Source organism: Lutra lutra, chromosome 7, assembly GCF_902655055.1.
Source record: "Lutra lutra chromosome 7, mLutLut1.2, whole genome shotgun sequence".
NCBI lineage: Eukaryota > Metazoa > Chordata > Mammalia > Carnivora > Mustelidae > Lutra > Lutra lutra.
The window spans coordinates 46,626,160-46,645,423 of record NC_062284.1 but is presented as its reverse complement, the minus strand read 5'-3'; the positions used below and the strand labels follow the sequence as shown (position 1 = coordinate 46,645,423).

The window sequence follows — 19,264 nt, the reverse complement described above, 5'->3', positions numbered from 1 at the left end:
TATGAGGCGCCAAAGCTTCTACCCAAATGGCCCTTGCTGCCTCCTCCCCAGGGGAGAGCAGTGCAGAGTTAGGAAGGTCATTGGTGGCATCGGTGCTGGCCCCCATCCCAAGGAGAGTCCCTCAGGGATCTCCCTCAGCCCTGACCGACTCCTCTCTTGCAGGCTGTGACAGCGACCACTGGGGCCCCCACTGCAGCAACCGGTGCCAGTGCCAGAATGGAGCCCTGTGCAACCCCATCACAGGCGCCTGCGTGTGTGCTGCCGGCTTCCGTGGCTGGCGCTGCGAGGAGCTCTGTGCGCCCGGCACCCACGGCAAGGGCTGCCAGCTGCAGTGCCAGTGCCGCCATGGAGCCAGCTGTGACCCCCGCACTGGCCAGTGCCTCTGTGCGCCGGGCTACACTGGAGTCTAGTGAGTACTGCCTGCAGGGCCTGTGGGTGGGGTGGGATGAGGTGAATCCCAGCACCCCCGCAGCTGCACAGTCTGCCACTGGAGCCTGACTGTGGGCAGATGGTCCCAAGAGAAGAAAGGTCAAGGCAGTCCTGGCTGTCAGATCCCCTGTGCTGTGACTCCAAGTCCTACAGAGTTTAAATGCCCAGGTGTCTCCTATGCAGGTCTCCGCTCCCTCCCACCCAGGCCCCAGGGTGACTGGTACAAGCTGAGATGAAGCATGGCCAGTTCATTAAACTCCTACCCCATCCTGTGGGTAGTTGGGGGTGGGCCAGACCTTAGCTTGCCGTTCTCTGATTATAGCCCAAGTGCCACCATTCACCGGGGTCTTGACCCTTCAAGGCCATTTAAGAAAAAAAGAGGTGGGTGAGGGCCCTGGGCAGGTGTCATGCATAGATTCAGGGAATTTACTGTGTCTGCTGCTCTCCCCAGCCTTCTCCCCTCGGACCTCAACAGCCCCTCACACCAGTTTTCTGAGTCTGTACTGACAGGGGACCACCAAGACTGCTTAATTGAGACCCCCTCAGAAGCGAGATTGAAGTTCTCCTCCCTACCTGGTCGAAGGCTCAGTGGCCTCCCAATGGCCCTAGATCCTGAGAGAGCACCCAAGGACACTGGACAGGGACACATCTTTGACCGAGGATGTTTCCTGCCCCAGTGTGTGGACGGTTCCAGGGCCATTGCTCTAAGGCCTAAGGCCAAGATCCTAGGCAAATCCTCCCTCATACCTCAGCAGTGCACATGAGCCTGTTACAATAGCTGAGAACCTTCCAGAACCTGGAAGTGGGGCAGGCCCCAGATACTCCTTTCCCTGAATCTTTAAAAATCTAGGTGGATTCTTAAAAGCTGTATGGACAATCACTTCTCAGTGCCTTTACTCATGCTGTTCCTTCTGCCTGGCATGCCCTTCCTTCCCATCTCCCAGTGAAACTAACTTCACCCTCAGGACCCACATGAAATAGCTTCCTCTTTGGAAGCATTCCTCCCCAGAAGAACACTCTTCTTTACACTATAGCCCGTAAGTCATCTCACAGGTACTGGCCAGAGCACATAACATTCCATTTCGTTATACCTGAGCCCTGTTGCCCCCTTCTGGCGGGAAGCAGGACTGCATTTCAGCTCACCATGGCCCAGTTCACACTGTGAACTCACTAATTCCAAGGGACCCCTGGGACCCTGCCATCTGACCGAAGGCTGCTGTGTCTAACACCTCTGTTTCCCCCACGCAGCTGTGAGGAGCGGTGCCCACCTGGGAGCCATGGGGCTCACTGTGAGCTGCGCTGCCCCTGCCAGAATGGGGGCACCTGCCATCACATCACGGGAGAATGTGCCTGCCCCCCGGGCTGGACGGTAGGTGGGCCCACAGGACCTGGGTGGGACCCTGGAGGAGGGGTGAGCATCCCTCACTCACACACGTTGGGGGGCTGAATACTCTTCCACCCCGACAACCCTCCCTCCTGTCTGTGGTCATGGGCATGACTGGACACTGCCAGTGGACACAACTTTGAATCACATCTGCATCAAAGGGCTGTGTGAACTGCCAGCAAGTTACTTAACCTCTCTGAGCCTGTGGTCCCTCATGCTTAGAGGACTTGAAATCTAGATTAACTCTATCTTTGGGCATAGGTACTCACCCGAGCTTCCAGATGGGCTCTGGGCTAGATGTGGCAGCAAGGTGTGGTGTAAAGGGCAGGGGAGCAGGTGGGAGGAGGAAGGAAGATGGCAGAGTATGGCTCGATACCCTGGGGTTCTAGAACTTCGTATTTCCAGCCTCTACCCCCTGTTCTCTCTCATACACACACATCCTAGTTCTGTGGGCCCAGAATCCGTATTTTAACATGCGCTCCCAGCGCTTCTATGCAGCCTCTGCCAATCCAGGTCTCATGTCTGGGAACCACTACAGTGGAAAAGGGGGATGGGAATTATAACCTCACAGGGCTAAATTCAGGGGCTACATCCAGTGTTGACCTGAAAAATGTATTCAGTTACTCTGGTCTCTGCTTCCCCATCTGTAAGCAGAACTGATACAACAAGAGTCCAACCCTCCCCTTCCTAGCTACCATGCTTGGCCAAAGGCCCACTTGAGGCCGTGCATGTCCAAAGTGCCTTGCAAACTCTGACGTGCTTATAATTGCTGTGTTATGTCCCTGGATCCCACAGGCAATGCACAAGCCTCCTTTTTAGCCAGCAAGCTCCCCTCCCTCACCAAAGACCCAAGCTTTTCAGGAGCAGTGAGTCACTAAGGCTGACTTTCCCGGGCTGTGTCCCTGCTTCCAACTCTCCAGTGATACCCCCTGTTTCACAGGAAGCTGGATGTCCCAGCTGGCTCCCTTCCTTGGGACCCGAGACTTTGCAAAGCTAGAGAGGACAGGGTTGCTGAGCAGGAACAGGACATTTTGGGGTGCTGTGAAAGCAGAGGTCATGGGGAGCAGGCGGGGGTGGTTCCTGCGGGGCCCACTGAGGCACAGATTTGCCAGGATTTTCTAGAGCAGGAAAGGACTGGGGCGTGATTTAGTCTAGCAGTGTCCAAACCTGGCTGCACACAGAGTTTCTGGGGCCAGAGGCCTTAAGAACAGATTCCCAGGCCCCACCAGGGACCTTCTGGGGCCTGGATCTCTATCTCTAATAAGCTCCCCAGATGATTCTGAGGCAGCCAACCCTGTCTGCTGGTCTATGTTCGGAAATAATTGATCGGGACTGTAGGATTTCCTTCTGCGTTTCACAGAACCTTGGGGTTTCTTGGAGGTGAGGATCCTGATAATTAGGGCTCTCGGTCCTACGCACCCTCTCTTCTCCATTTAAATCTACTTTCTATATTGAGGTACTAGGTAAGATTTCACATAAAAACGGGGTCTCCCAGCTTTTAGAGTTTGAATGCCAATGGTCCATCAATACATTCCTTTCTCAGATGAGGAAGCTAAGGCCCAGAGAGGCTGAGTAACCTCTCCAAGGCCACACTTTTTGGTTAGGAGGAAGTTAGGCTAGGATCTAGGTGTCCCAGCTCTGGACTCCTGAACCTCAGCCCTTGGTGTCTGAGGACAAAAGGGTTTCTGCTGCCTTTCCCACACCTGCCCATTTCTTCCACCCTGAACCACGCTCTGAAAGACCTTCTCTTATCTCCAGCCAGCTTTCAGAATTCCATCACCCATGGACTGGGTCCTTGGAGGCCTAGTAGCAGGCAGTGAGGCTGGCTCTGGGTGAGGTAGGGGGAGAATGGGAGAATGGGACACAGAGCCTGCCTGGACCTGCCTGTACCTGTACCTGTACCTGTAAAGATCTCTCTGGAGAGACTGAAGGAGGCCAGCAGTCAAAGAAGAGGAAGGGAGGAGGCCAACACATGGAGGAATTTTTTTTCCCCCCCACACAGTGAGAGGTTTGTTCTTCCCAATGACAAGAAGCTCTGTCAATAGAAGCCTTCAGATTTGGGGACTTTATGTTTTTAATTTTATTGTAGACAATTGCATTTCTATTTTTGACACACCATTTAACTTGCAGATTTGTATGAATTATTAATACCCCTCGGGCATGCGGAGTCATGGTGAAATGAAGCTGCGGCTCAGCCCTGAGGCCCCTCTCAGGGAGGGCTGGGACCCAGAAGAGGGTGCTGGGCGGATGGCTCCTGCCTTGATCGTCCCCCAAGACCTTACTTTCTTTTTGGGCCCAGGCGGCTTCGGCCACACTCAGGGATCGAAAAAACACAATTGCTGACTCACACAGTGCGGCTCCCTAAAGGACTGAGGCCTGGTGCAGAGCTAGAGAAGAGCCTCCAGGATCTCTGGGCCTCTGGGCCCCTCCTCAGAGATTCCTGGCCACCAGGCTCTACGTGGGCCTGTAGGACACTCCACTTGCCTAGCTGTCATTAGCTCGTTCTAGCAGGGGCCTTGGCAAAGAGCCTGGGAAATTACTCTTTTCCTTTCACCAGAGAAGAGAAAGCAGGTGTGAGTAGTTGGATGAGAGTGGGGACTGCAGACAGAAGGGGAGGTAGAGGATGTGATCAGCCCCCGTTAGGAGTCCCCAGTCTGATGGTGGAGGCTGGATATAGTGTGTATCTGTGAGTGTGTACACACACACACACACCCCTGACAGGCCTGAGGAGAGATGGGGCTGAGGTGCTGGGAACTAGGACCAGGTATCCCAGAGGGCCAGAGATTGGCCTTTGGAGCTGAGGCTGCAAAATTAGATGATCAAGTTTGGGAAGGACGATTCATAGAGACCCACGCCCTGGACCTCAGCGCCCATACCAGCCACTGATCACTGACCACTGAGAGCATCCATGCTACCTGGGACGGTGGTCACAAGAAATACCTTCAGGTGGCTGGAGAGGCTGAGTGGTGCCTCCTCTGGGAGAATCAGAGTGACCTGCCTGAGTCCTTTTATATTTATATTCCATTTAGCCACGGTCCTCTGAAAGAGTGGTTGGTTTCCAGATTTTGACAAACCATTTGGTCTAACCAGTTCTGAGAGGGGCGGGACTGTTGCCTCCCATCATCTCCAACCTTCTGGAAGTCATACCACCCAAGATCCCGCTACAGTTGGAGATTTGCACTCCAGTCGAGCACAGGGCCAGTGTATTAGTATGCTGGGTCTATTGTAACAAAGTAGCAGAGGCTGGGGGCTGTATTTTCTCACAGTTCTTGAAGCTAGAATTCCACGATCAAGGTGTTAGTGGGGTTGGGTCCTTCTGAGGCCTCCCGCCTTAGCTTGCAGTTGGCTGCCTTTTCCCTGTGTCTTCGCATGGTCTTCCCTCTGTGCATGTCTGTGTCCTAATCTTCTCTTCTTATAAGGATACCCACCAGATTAGGGCCAACCTTAATGGCCTCATTTTAACTTTCTTATCTTTATAAAGGCCCTGTTTCCAAATACAGTCACATTCTGAGCTACCAGGAATTAAGATGATGTGAATTTGGGGAGACACAATTCAGCTCAAAACAGCAGAAATGAAGCCACAGCCTTCTAAGCAGACACTTCGCTGCCTGCTTTCTCTCCCACCCATCCCCCAAAGCCTGTTCTTCCAGCCAGCAACATTACCAGTTAAGGTTCTCCCACTCCTCCAAGGCTCTGCTGGTCCTGGGCCCCTACTACGTGCAGCCCCAGGTGTCCACTTGGGTGGAATTAACATTAATTAAGGAGCTGCTCTTTAGGACACTGTACTAGGGTCCTTCGCCTCTCCAACCTCACTTAACCTCCACAGCCACCTTGGAGACTGGGAGTTATGACTCCCATTTTAGAGGTGAGGAAACTGAGGCTCAGGACAGTCACGGGGCTCGTCCTAGATCAGCCATCTGGGAGGAGGCAGAGCTGGGACTTGCATCCAAGGGCTGCCTCTGAGTCCAGTGTTCGCTCAGCCACACCAGGCAGCGGGCCTTCCAAGGTATTGAATTCCTTCAGGCTCCAGGAGCTCCAGCCTGAGGAGGAGTCCAGGGATTCAGGCTTGGTTCAGAGAACCTGGCTGCCTGAAGTTGGGGAACAGGGAGCAGGGGCTTAAGGAGGTACTTGCCCACCTGTCTGAAAAGTCCCCAGGATTACTTGATTTCCTCAGGAAATGTTGGAAGGAAGTATTTTGTGCACCAGACTTCCCTGCTGGCCTCCTCAGATGGCCCTAGTCATGTCCAGAAGCTTGTGGGGTACGCTGAGAAGGCAGGCCTCTGTGGGGAGCGCCTACCACCTCCAGGAGGAAGAGACCCCCTTCCTCTGTGACTTTTCCTTGTCCCTCTCCTCACATACACACTCATCTTGCTGCCCCTGGCTGCTGCCTCTGCCCCTTCAATCCCCCTTTCCCTGCCCCACCTCTGCCCCATCACCTTCTCACATGTGGGGAAGAGAAATCTGAGCTAAAAGGCCTCTCACTTAATTCATGACAGTAAACTGGATGATATTGAAAAATGACTCGGGTCTGGCAGCATTTTCCTAAGCAAACTAGCTTCCTCTGGGTTGGTAATTATTGGTGCTTAATAACTGTGTGTTGAACTAATTGATTAATGAATTGCGGGAGATGCCTTGGTCCTCCTAAGAGAAATGATTCTCTCTGGTGTGGAAGAGGCTGGAAGGGCAGCCAGTTCCAGTTTCTGTTTAATAAAGACCTAAGATTTGTGACATAATGTTTAAAGTTATCTAATCCTACAAGGCTACTACTGGAGGGAGGGGAAATAGTCCTCCGACTCTCTCACAAGTCCCACTCCAGAAAGGCAGGTGCATTCACATCTTGTAAGTGTTCCTTCTGGCATTTCCATCCATGTTTGTGCATCACATACTTCCCTGCCATTTCCTGACTTTTCCACTGTAGACATTTGTTGACTCTGTTGACTTCCTACCATAGAATAAGATTCGGATCTGATATAGACAAGTGCAACCCTTCCTGCATCCTCTCAGGTGGGACTTTCTTACAATTTTTGGTTGAATCATTTTGATGACATTAATGACTTCATCACGTCATGACATAATGAATTCAAAATCAGTATTTCTGTTGATGTGCCCACTTATGTGTCATCACTAATTTATCCCTGAAACTCTCTGGCAGAACTTGAAAAGACCTCTCGATAAGGTCAGACACATCAGATATCTCTCAATTTGGTTTTTGTTTCTGTTTTTTACTCTGAGGCCACACTCCCACATGGAAGCTTTGTGTGTTTCAGTTCCTGCTTCCTGGTGTCATTTTGGACTTCCTTTTACTGCCACCCTGTAATTCCTTTTACCTCTCTCTCCTGTTGGAGAGAAGAACAACATTTTGTTCTTTTTCTTGGGTAATTCTTTTTGATGAAAAAAAAAAATCCTCCAGGAGCTTCCTGAGAAAGTTCATGGAAAGTTAATTTTTTGAGGCTGTTTGAATCTGAAAATGCCCTTATTGAATCCCCACTTAAGTGTTAGTTTAGCTGGGTATAGAATTCTAGGTTGCAAACTGTTTTCCTCTGAAGTTCTAAGGCATTGCTCCATTATCTTCTAGCTTCTAGTTAAGAAGCCCAGTACCTTCTGGTTCCTGTTCTTTTGTATGTGACTTTCTGAAAGATTTGAGAATTTATCCATAGAAGTGTAAAGATTTATAGTGATAAACCTTAATATGGGTCTTTTTCACTTTTCATGCTAGATACACAATTGGCCTTTTCAATTCAGAGATCAGTGCTTTCCGTCCTTCGATTCTGGGAAAAAATTTCTTGTATTTCCCATTTAATTTAGGCACCTCCATTTTCTCTGTTCTGCTGTCTAGACCCCCCTATTAATCAGATATCATACCTCCTGGATGGAGTCTCTAATTGTATTTTGCGTACAGTTTCCTTCCTTGATGCTTCCCCCTTCCCCTTCTTTCTTGTTCTTCTTTGTGGGAGATTTCATCTTCCAGCTCTTCTATTACAAATTTTAAAATTTCTGCCATCTTATTTTTAGATTTCAAAAACTCTTGATTTAATGGCACTCTACTCTTCCATAGATAAAATAATTTCATATAACTATGTACAGATACTCATTTTAATTATAAAAGAAGTTCATAAGTCTCTTTTTTAAAGTTTTCTTTGCTCCCCACACAGTTCCCATTTCCTCTGTGTTCCAGTTGGGTACTGGTCTGCTTAGGTCTGCCTCTCATGTTAGAGCCTTATTTGAAATAGCTGGTGATCCTTCACCACCTGTTCCTGTGTTATAGTGAGCCTCAGAAAAGCTGGTTGGAAGCCTAGGGGATAGAGGGAGTTGCCAGGCTTATTGACTGATGGAATCCTTAAATATCAGCATCTGTAGGTCTTTCCTTTTGAGTTTATTGGTGCCCCCAGAAAAGACTCCTCCAGAACCCTGCCAGTGGGAAATAGTGTGGTAATGAGCAGTCTCATTGCTGAGCAATCAAAGGTGCACAGGATCCCCATTTCTCCTGGTGCCCCTTCAAGCCCTGCTTGGCATTCCTATGTCCAAGCCTACATGAGTCAACCTCTTCAAAAGTCAACTGCCGGGGCACCTGGGTGGCTCAGTGGGTTAAGCTTCTGCCTTCAGCCTGGGTCATGATCTCAGGGTCCTGGGATCGAGCCCCACATCGGGCTCTCTGCTCAGCGGGGAGTCTGCTTCCCCCTCTCTCTCTGCCTGCCTCTCTGCTACTTGTGATCTCTCTCTCTGTGTCAAATAAATAAAATCTTAAAAAAAAAAAAAAGTCAACTGCCAGGCTTCTGCCAGACTGGGCAAGTCACCTGGCTCTTTGAAGCAGGGGCAGAGATCTGGGGTCTTCTTCTCTCTTTTATACACTTAATTTATTTTTTTTAGATTTTATTTATTTGACAGATAGAGATCACAAGTAGGCAGAGAGGCAGGTGGGGTGGGTGGGGGGAAGCAGGCTCCCTGCTGAGCAGAGAGCCCGATGTGGGGCTTGATCCCAGGACTCTGGGATCATGACCCAAGCCGAAGGCAGAGGCTTTAACCCACTGAGACACCCAGGCGCCCCTCTTTTATATACTTTCAAACAGCCCTTGTGTTTCAGCATACCTGCCCTCTGACCCTCAGAGGTTCCTGGTGTCTCTGATTCCTGAGCTTTTCTGAGGTAACCATCGTCCAGCATGTGATGTCTCGTGTCCGGCGTGGCCTCTGCTCCCGTTCCTTTTGTCCTTGTAGGCTCACACCTTTCCCCCCTTTGCTCTTGTGGTAGCAGAGTTTGGGAAAGGAGTGGAAATAAAGTGTGTGTTTCCAGACCACCGTGTTTAGTCAGAGTCTCTTTGTTTTTCCCTAGCACTTTGTGGTAGGCCAGTGTGAGAGCGCTTGCTGCGTTGGCTTTAGTTATCTGCTTTTCTTGCCCCTCTCCCCAGTACTGGGAGGTCATAAATCAAGTCTACCTCATATTTTCGTATCCCTAATGTCTACTAAAGTGCCAGGTATATAGGAGGCACTTAATCAGTGTATGCTGTGTAATTGGAGGAGCTGATTGGCCTCAGTCTCCATATCTCTCAAATGGGGCTTTGGAGCCACAGTATCCAGCTTCTTATGCTTCTTTGACTGGGGAGAAAGTCCCCCTGAGGAAATGGGATGATCCCTGGAGCTCTAACCACTGTGCCGCTTCTCGGAGAGAGTGGCATCATGTGTGTCTTCCCTCTTCTGTTTTAGGGAGCAGTCTGTGCCCAGCCCTGCCCGCCGGGGACGTTCGGCCAGAACTGCAGCCAGGACTGTCCTTGCCACCACGGAGGGCAGTGTGATCACGTGACTGGCCAGTGCCACTGCACAGCTGGCTACATGGGGGACAGGTAAGAGAAGTGTCAGCTAGCGTCCTTGCTGAGCATGTTGCTTATTTTCCCAGTGGCCTTGCAGGGGTGGACTGAGGTTTACCAGCCCGCAGCATGCCTCTGTGAGCTTTCCTGCTTTCTCAGAAAGCATTCCGAGTCCTTCTGCCAGGAAGATTCATCCCTCATCTTTCCCGGCTCTTGGTCTGCTACACCCCGACCCCTGTGCCCAGTGACCCAAGTGGTATGCTTGCACTGACTCACCAGGAGAGGGAGGTGAGCACCTATCACTCACTCTGCTTTCTGCCTTACTGGAGGGAGGCAACGGCACCAACAGTCCGAAGAAGCTGGGAATGCACATGTTTGGAATCACACATTTTGCATAATTTCTTCTAGAACTAAATTTTGATTCCTAAGGTGGGTTGTACCAAAGAATCCTGGTCTCTGTTTGCATCCTCTGAGGGCTAGTGGCCTGATAGCTGAACAGAGGCTCCAGTGTTGTGGGATCAAATCAGCCTTGCAGACTGGATAGCCCACAAAACACAGAACTGCGGAATTCCCGTGCACATTCGCCGTGGCAGGGAGAGGGAAGCCACGATGGTAGGATGGGTGCTGTGGAAGACAGAGAAGCAACAGCGAGCGTGCTGAATGGTGAGTGAATTCAGAGCTGGAAGAGGGCATCTGCCTCAGACAGGACCGGGCCAAGCCTCAACTACATGCGTCTTTTCTAGAAGAGCAAGGAGCAGTGGGGGCAAGGCTCTCACACCCCCTTCTCTGTTTCTGTGGGATCCATGTTGCATCTCTGGCCCTGGAGTTTTTTTTAGTCTGCCCAAAGTGAGGCAAGAGGAATGTTTTTTTTTGCCATCCCCCTGCTTTCCCTGCCCAGATAACATCAGCAAGGAGGGATTGAGGCTGAGTCAACTTATTGATCCTTCTGGCTGTGACAATGTAACCGGGCTCCTCCAATTATCACTGGAGTCAGCCCCAAATCCCCAGTCATGTCCAGAAAAGCAGTTTTCCATTTTTTGCCTTAGGTATGTTTACCTCTAGCCTGAAGTCTTTCGAGCCAGATCTGATCTCTCTGTGAGCTAGTGTTCATCTCCATGAGCTTTCCAGCTTTAGAACATGGGGCATGGCATCCAGAGATCCTCTCTGACGGAAGTGGCTGGGAGAAGAGACTGAAGCACTGAGCTCACCTTCTCATCCTCACCCGCACCTCAGTAAGGAAGTGCACCGGTAGGGTGAGGAGCCAGAAGACCCCAGAACCAGAACAGGACCATTTGTTTCAGTCCACTTGCTCATGAGAGGTAATCCAGCCCACTTGTTGCTAGAGACAAGCGGGTCTGGACATCCGGCTGGCTGAACCCAGCACCCATAGACCCTATATCATTGGCTTTCTCGGTGTTCGCTGCTAAGAGGTACCCAACAGAAAAGTAATCTGAATCCCTCTTCTTGTTGGGGCTGGCCCATGATCCTGGGGCAGAGAGAAATCCCAAACGCTTGGGGCCCTCCGAGCAAACTTCACCCATTAGCTGTAGAGTTCAGGGGGAGAGCCAGGTAGCATGTGGGTTTCCCACCTCAACAGGCCGCCTAGTGTTAATATTTTATAAAATTGCCTCCATTAATTTTGTAGGTGACAGCTGCATTAACCCTCCCCAAATCATTGAAAGCATATTAAAGTTGAGTGGGTGTAATAATGCGGGCCTCCCTGGATAGGCAGAATCCAGTGCAAATTAAACATGAAACGTAACGAGGGCTTTGCAGCTCATTTTGTAATTTAATTGAGCAATGGATCTGGTTGTTAATGGCACTATCAGACACGTTAGATTGATACGTTGCAAAGGAAGGATGTTTAAGTAGAAAACTAATTCCTGCTGTGATTACCCTTCTGTTCCACGGGCCCTGTTATTAGCGTGCTTTGTGGAAAATTCATTAGCAGTCATTGCTTGATCTCTAAATAAATAAGTTGTTTAAATTGTGAGTAGAAAAAAAAAAGAGGCTGATTATGTAAATGGATTAGGTTGTCAATACTTCATTTCCAGATTCTTTCTTTGCAGCTATGCAGTCATTCACTTCTAAATATGGCAGGTGGGGGAGTGCCCTTCAAGGGGAGTTGGCTGGCCGGGCCTCTGCACAGTCCTGCTGGGTGGCAGAGAGCAGGAATGTTCCAGCAAAAGCAGGGAGTTGTCAGGAGAGTCTCCTGGCTTAGGTTTTTTGCCCTGGTGTCTGAGATATCTGAGGAGAACCAAACTGAGGGACTTCTGGGAAAATCCATTCTGAGGCTGAAGAGGAGCTGGCAATTCAGATCGTGATTTTCCAGCCCTCCAATGCTTTGTGCCCTGCCCTTCTGCCTCAGTTTCCTTCTTTCCCTCCCCCATCTTCTTTCTCCTTCTCCTCCTCCTCCTCCTTCTTCCTGTCTTCTACCTTCTCTCTCTTCTACGGACAACCTCCTCCTCCTTCTCCCTTCCTCCCTCTGTTTTCTGTTCTCCTTCCCAAATGGAACCTTGGACTGGCTAAAATGTTGCAAGGTCTGTTGGGCAACAACCTCGGGTCATGTCGGCCATTTGAGCTTGGGACGCACCTCAGCTCTCCGAATCCCAGCCCCCTCAATTCCAGAGTGAGAGTGATGGGCATACTCCCTGCTTCAGGTGCCCAGGGCCGGGCCTCAGGGCCTGCTGAGCCGGGAGCCCCTCTCTGGCCGCTGCCCCAGTCTGTGGCCATCCTCATCCCTCATCTGCTGCCCCTCCATTCTGCCACATCCCTCCTTTTGCCACAGTGACTCTGTGAGGGAACAATGGGTGGCATCTTCTTCGGGGAAGCCCTCAAGGTTAGACCCCAGTCACTCTCCTCTCCCTCTCATTGTGGGCACAAGGTGACAAAGAGAAGACAGACGGGCACCCGGTGCAGAGTTCCCAAGACTCGGGCCTGACACCCCAGCCCCCCTGGGCCTCAGACATTCACCACCCAGCTCTACAGCATCGCTGGGGCCTGGCCACACCATCACCCTCATGAGCAGCGCCCGAGGGCCCCCAGACACAGCTGTCCCAGCCCAGCTGGGGAGAACAGCCGTGGCTCCAAGAAGTGACTCTCCAAGATTTAATAAAGAAGTTAGGGCTGTGTTCTTTTTTTTTTTTTAAGCATCTTTTATAGCTCCCCTCCTCACCGTCATTGTGGAAGGCACGGCAAACTGGAAAATTGTTGTCTAGATGACAGAACACTTACAAATTCCTCAAGTCTACTCTGGGGTTAACATTTGGAATTCTTCCCTGCGAGCCTTTTCATGCCAGCACCTGAGGCAGAAGGTCGGATGGGCTCTGTTCTGGGAACTTCAGAAAACAGAATTAATAAGAACATTCATCGTAACTAACATTTCTTTCTGAGCCCCTACCACGCGTGGGACACCTCTCCAAACGTTTACACACCTTATCTCGTTTCATCCTCAAACAATCTGATGGGCTTTAGTCATCATCGTCCCATTTTACGATGAGAAAGCAAATGTTAGGACTGACCTGCCAGCCCCACAGGAGCTGTGCCGGGATGTGGGTCATGCAAATCCCCAAGGCCATTTCCCAAGTCTCTGGGATGCAGGAGCCACCCACCTCTTTTACCCTGGATGCCTCCAGGTGTCCCCCTGACCTTGTCAGGATCCAGGCATGGGGCAGTGATTCTGCACCCCTGGGGAATATCTCCAGTCTGGAGTGAGGGGTGTCAGGCGGTCAGCAGTGGGGGTCATGCTCCTCCACAGAGGACCCACAACCAGGGGCTGTAGGGCAGTGAGTGGAACGATGGTGGGTACGCTGGGAGCTCAGAGGAGCAGGCAAACTACTTACACAAAAGGAGCTCAGTCCTCCTCTTTAGGTGGAGGCGTGCTCACCGGCTGATGGGCGAGGCTCAGCCTCTGCTTTGGACACCCCTCTCCCAGCCCCATGTCGAAGGAAGAGGAAATCGTTGCTGCTGTTGTGGGGGATTCTCCCATCCAGTGAAGGAGGGTGCCTCTTGTACTCAGGAAGGTTCTGCACTGTGGAGGAGACACGTGTCCAGTCTGACCAAGGGAGACTGGACATCTGCCCAAAAGAGTAGGAAAAAAAAACCCAGAAACGGTAGAAATGAAAGGACCACATTTCACGAACCAAGATGCCACCGATGGGAAGATGAGCTGTCCTACCTACTGCTAAGAATGAAAACACTGATAATTAAACGATGACGTGCCGTCAGCTGTTAAGACAGAATCCATGGCAGAGATGCCCAAATGTAGTTGGCAAACATAAGGTTTATTGTTTAATGGGTACAGACACTTCAGCTTGGGAAGATGAAAAGTTCTGGAGTTGGTGGTTATGATTGCTCAAAATGCGAGTGTCCTTAGTGCCACTGAAATGCAGTTGAAAGGGTAAATTTTATGTTGCACATATTTTACTGCAATCAAAAAAATAAAAACCACATTTCAGTCTTAGAAGCAATGAAATAGGACAGTATGAACTCAGGGCCAGGGGCCCGAGGAGGGGACCGGGCACGAAGCAGGGACCTGACTGGGGGACTGAACTGTCAGTGCTTCCTGGGGGATGAGAAGGGAGCAGGGGAGGCTGGGGTGGCATGCAGCAGAGCAGGCCCGGGCCTGGAGGCGGAGGGCGCATGCTGGCTGGATCTGAAAGGGGAGGGAAGGGGGCACAGCTTCAGCCCCGCTCTGTTGTCTTGCAGGTGCCAGGAGGAATGCCCCTTCGGGACCTTTGGCTTCCAGTGCTCACAGCGCTGTGACTGCCACAACGGGGGCCAGTGCTCCCCCACCACCGGCGCCTGCAAGTGTGAGCCTGGCTACAAAGGCCCGCGCTGCCAGGAGCGGCTGTGCCCCGAGGGGCTACACGGCCCAGGCTGCACCTTGCCTTGCCCCTGTCACACCGACAACACCATTAGGTACGAGCTGGGGTCCAGGGAGCCCGGGGACGCTTGGGTGGGCAGGCCCTGGTGGAGAGGGGGCTTCTCGGGGCACAGACCCCTTCCTCCAGCCTGGTCACCCAGGCAGGGCAGCGAAAGAGCTGGGACCTGAGCAGTCACCTTTGCTGACTAGCCACTTTGCTGAAAAGATACTCTGAAAGTGGGCCAAGCTGAGACCTGCCATGAAGGAGACAGGAGGGAGTTTGGGGATCCTTCGGGTGGGGTGGAGGATGGAGCCACAGAGTCCCGCAGAGCTGGGATGGCTGGACTCCCATGCCACAGGCTCTGGGGGCATTGTCCTTGAGAAATGTCCCCTCCACCTGCTCTATATCTAGCTGAGCCATTTCCCAACCCCCAGAGGCCCGGAGACAAGACTGCCAGGACAGAAGCAGGGGCTCGAACCACAGAAGGTCTGTACTGGAAGGGACCTTAAAGACCAGTAGGGCTCTCCTGGGGCCCAAAGAAGACTGTCCCAGCAGGCCCCGGCTAGGGTGGAGGAGCAGGAGGGACAGAGCTCAGCACCTCAGCTGAAGCCAGCCCCAGGAGCTGCTTCCAGAGGAGCCTGAGTCTGGGGAACAGAAGAGCCAGAACTGCCCCCGGGCCCACTCTTCTGCACCTCTTCACTTCCTCTCTGTGCACCAGTTAGCACCACCCTCTGGTAATAAAGGAGACTGTTGGCCCCAGAGAAGGCCTTCACGGCCCTTTATGTGGCTGCCTCTTATCTGGGTGGCGAAGGGTGGGGGAGTCTCCCTTCTCCCCTCGGACCTGCAGGACAGCCTGGGGAGGACTGGCAGCTCTGGGTGCGGGGTATTGCTGCCATTTGCAAACTAGAGATGCCTCTTCCTTGCAACCCCGTTGCTGGGATGGCCAGGACTTGGCCTCAGCCCCCTTCTTCGTTTCCAACCTTTGATTCTTCACAAATCCCCCCAAGAGCCTCTGGTCACTGCTAGTGTTATGGCTTAGGTGGAGTCTGTCCTTGGTCCTCAGTCCCTGGAGCTGAGTGGCTAGGGTTAGCGCCACCTGCAAGGTGGAGGGCTGGGAAAGAGGCTGTTGAGAGGGGCTCCGGGGCCAGCAGAGCAGGCCCGTCTGTGACCCAAGCACTCATTCCCTCAGTCATCATTCAGCAAACACCAAGCACCTGTAGGGCTGGGCCACAAAGAGGAAAAAGAGTCCCTCAGCTCCAGTCCAGTCCTCAGAAACTCGGGGCCTGGAGCACTCACACACACTGAGCCCCTTCTACCTCAGTTCTGCAAAATACAAGACAGTACCAGTAGTGAGGCAGAGCTCTGTTTTATGGACTACTAAGAAAGGAGAATGCAACCAGCTGAACCATGATGTACCATTGATTGTACAGCACACCCAATATCTGAGATGTCAAGTGTAGGAGAAAGTGCATCTTAGAATCAGTGAGCTCTGTGTCACCAGCTCCGCTGGGTCCCGACATGTGCCCAAGTGACTGTGACCAGGGCTGTGTGTAGAAAGCACCAGAGGAAACTGCTGTGGTGGTCAGGGAAGGCTTCTTGGAGGAAGTGGCACCTGGGCTGGATCTTGAGGATAGGGTGAGAACTCTAAGGCTCTCGAGACAGGGAGTCCCTACAGCTGGGCAGAGGCTGGGCAGCTGCCTCAGCCTGTTGCACAGGTAGAGAACTGCACCAGGAGCCCCCACCCCTGCTGGCAGCCAAGGGAAGACTCTCCCAGAGCCAGGAAGCAAGGCTACCGCTGAGGTCCAATGCAAGGAGAATCCCTGCCACAGAGATCCAACCACCCCCAAATTAAAGAGCTATTGTTTTCCTCCTGTGCCTGAGCAGCCGTGCCCTGCATAATTTATTCCTCCTCTGAAGGAGTCCTCGATGCATTATTAATCTGGAAGGACTCCCTCTTCTCCGCTGCTAATCTCAGCCCATCCAATATTGATGATTGTTTGCTTTACTGTCTTTAACACGTGTCCTGTCGCAGGGACTGGGAGTCGGTAGTGTTTCTTAGGATCTAGGGCTCGAGGCCAGGCCCCTCGGTGTCTGCACGACACTGAGCTGTGTCACAGCACAGGCTCTTGGAGGGCAGGAGAGGCCTAGCTGATCCCCTTCTGTGGCCTCAGCCTGGCACAGGGCCTGGCACAGAGCAGATCCTCTGTGAGAAGAATCATGGAATTCCTCTGAATCAGCCTACTCCTCTAGATGGTTCTGCCCCCAAGCTGATGTCTTATTTATTATTTATGTATTTATTTTTAGTGATTGGCACATTGGTCCAGTGACTGAACCCATGACACTCACATGTTTTCATTCAGTCTAAGTCAGACTTTCTCAACGTGGCCACTGTTGACTTTTGAGGCTGGACAATCCTTTGCTGTGGGGACTGTCATGTGCATTACAGGGGGTTCAGCAGCATCCCTGGCCTCTCCCTATGAGGCACCAGTGGCAAGAACCAGCCCCCCAGTCTGACAGGCGAGACTGTTTCCTGGGTGCGGATGGGAGAGGCAACGTAGTCCACAGTTGAGAGCCTGTGGCCTGATTGAACTCTCTAATGTTGCCCTTGGCTTTGTCCTCATGGCCACAGAGAGCACCTCCCTTCATGAGCCTTTGTCTCATTACAGAGCCTTCTCTTGGGAACCAAGAAAAGTAGAGGGAGGACTGTCTGATTCCTAATCTTGAGGCAGTTAAGCTCTCCTGGCTGGGGTCTGGGACACCTGAGTCCTGCCTTCAGAACTACTTCTGTCTGAGCAAATGTCCTGATAGGTGTACATGTCCTCTAAGTATCTCAGTTTCCCAGTCTGTCCATCCCTTTCATCAGCCCAGTGGAGATAGAAGTTCTCTTGTGGTCTTTGAAGGTGAAGCTTCCACCCAACACCCTGAGAGATGGGGTGTGGGATCCCCTTCTAGAAGCCTAGCCTCCTCTCTGCCCTGGCTTCCAAGAGAGCTTACGACAGAGCTGCTCCAGGACGGTTTGCAAGGCCTAGAGTGTCTATCCTAGGGAGACAAAGTGCTCTCAGCCCCCAACCATAGGAAACCCTACTTGTCAGGCCCCAGCCTCTGTCTGCCTGGTTGCCACCACCCCCCCCCACCCCACCCCACCCCCCCGCCTAGAGGCTGCTTCAAAGAGGCTGAATCCATGTGCCTGGGGAAGGAAGAAGTGCCTGGTGAGAGCCCCCCATCACTTCATTCTCTTTATAAATGCTCTGTGGCACCCACAAAGGAACGAGCCTCCTTCGTAAAGGAATAACCTTGAGAGAGAGAGTGCCTGTGTCTCAGGCCTCTGTTGTGTCTCCTCCACAATTGGATTGTCATAGATGAATTCTAGCAGCCACGAGGGTATATTACCTTTGAAAGATTTTATTTAGCCAACAGATGCAGCACTGATAGAAATCTCAGAGCAGCCCAAAAAAAGAAGGAAAAAAAAAGACAGAAAAATCCACCCTGAAAAGATGCCTATATTGTTCCGCTTTCGGCTCCTATTAACTTGTGATTAATCTGTATCTGGGGGAATGGCAGAAAGGCAAGGAAAAGAAAGAAAAAACCAAACCTAGAGCAAACTGAGCCAGCCTGCACACCACCGTTTATGACTTCTGCCTGAGCCTCACCAGCAATCACTTGCCCACTGTGGGACCAAAGGGAATGGCTCTTTCCCCACAGGGCAGAGGGGAGCGGGGAGCAGGGGATGCCTGGAGAGATCAGATGTGAGGAAGGCGCCCAGTTCTGAGTCATAAACTGCTCCGCCAGCCCTCGCTGCACGCACTCGCTTCAAAGGGATTTCAGAGGTTTTATAATAAATGATAAGCAATCAAATTAAGAAACTAGAAATCTGGGTTTTTTACATAGAATTTCAAGGAGGGAGAAAGAAGGGATTTCAGAATCCGTTTCGAGCTTTCTGGTTCTCAGAATGGAAAGTAAATTTGGCACAGAGCAGAGTCCTGAGCAGCCAAAACACTGGCGGCTGAGGCCGCAAGTGGGCACCGCAGGACCACTGAGAAGTCAGTGTTTGCCCGCCGGCACGTGCCTGGTAGGCTTCTCCCAGGGTGGTGGTCCCTGTGAGAGCCGGCGCCTGCGGTGAGAGAATCCACTGATGGGAAGAGCAGAAGCCTGCCTGAGACCCTTCGGCATCGCGGGGGCTGGGAGGAGCTGATGGCCGCCGCCAAAGCTGCTGGGTCCCTTTGCTAGATCCACGTGTGTCTGTCTCCAGGACTGTCCCTGAGGCAGTCCCTCTAACCCCAGGGGAGGCCCCTGGAAGGTTGGATCCAAAAAGGGGATGGCTCAGACTGTTGAGACAGAGCGGCGTGGCCCCCGTCTGTCTGGCTAAAGGTCAGGGCCACCACGTGGGGGCCACCCCGGCCCAGAGCACCCATACAACCTACTGTTTCCCCCTCACAGTGTGGGGTTCAAGGAGGAGTTTGTCTGGAGCCAGGAAAGTCAGGAAGTCTTCAAGCCCTCATCCCCCTACATGATTCTTCTTTTCTGCCTATTTACAGTTTTTATTGCTCTACGTCTGTTTATAACAGAGGCTCAGTTTGGGGAAGTTCAAGAATACATAGAAATTTAAGAAAAAGTTTTGAATCCCTCATAATTTCTCAACCCAGAGATGAGCCCCAAAACCATTTTGTTGTGACTTGCTTGTTCTTCATCTATGTCAAGATATATATATATAGATAGATAGATAGATAAGTATAGATATCTATATTTATATCTGTATCTATATTTATATCTGTACCTATATCTATCTA

The 19,264-nt window shown here is 51.7% G+C and overlaps 1 protein-coding gene across 1 annotated transcript in view; it reads left to right on the top strand.

Moving 5' to 3' along the window:
* MEGF11 (multiple EGF like domains 11) overlaps positions 1-19,264 on the top strand; it is a 353,918-nt gene that overhangs the window by 267,645 nt on the left and 67,009 nt on the right. The window contains exons 6-9 of the mRNA XM_047736785.1: positions 163-409; positions 1,678-1,798; positions 9,512-9,648; positions 14,320-14,532. Of these exons, the coding sequence (XP_047592741.1) occupies positions 163-409; positions 1,678-1,798; positions 9,512-9,648; positions 14,320-14,532 (718 nt within the window). The remainder of the gene's footprint in view (positions 1-162; positions 410-1,677; positions 1,799-9,511; positions 9,649-14,319; positions 14,533-19,264) is intronic.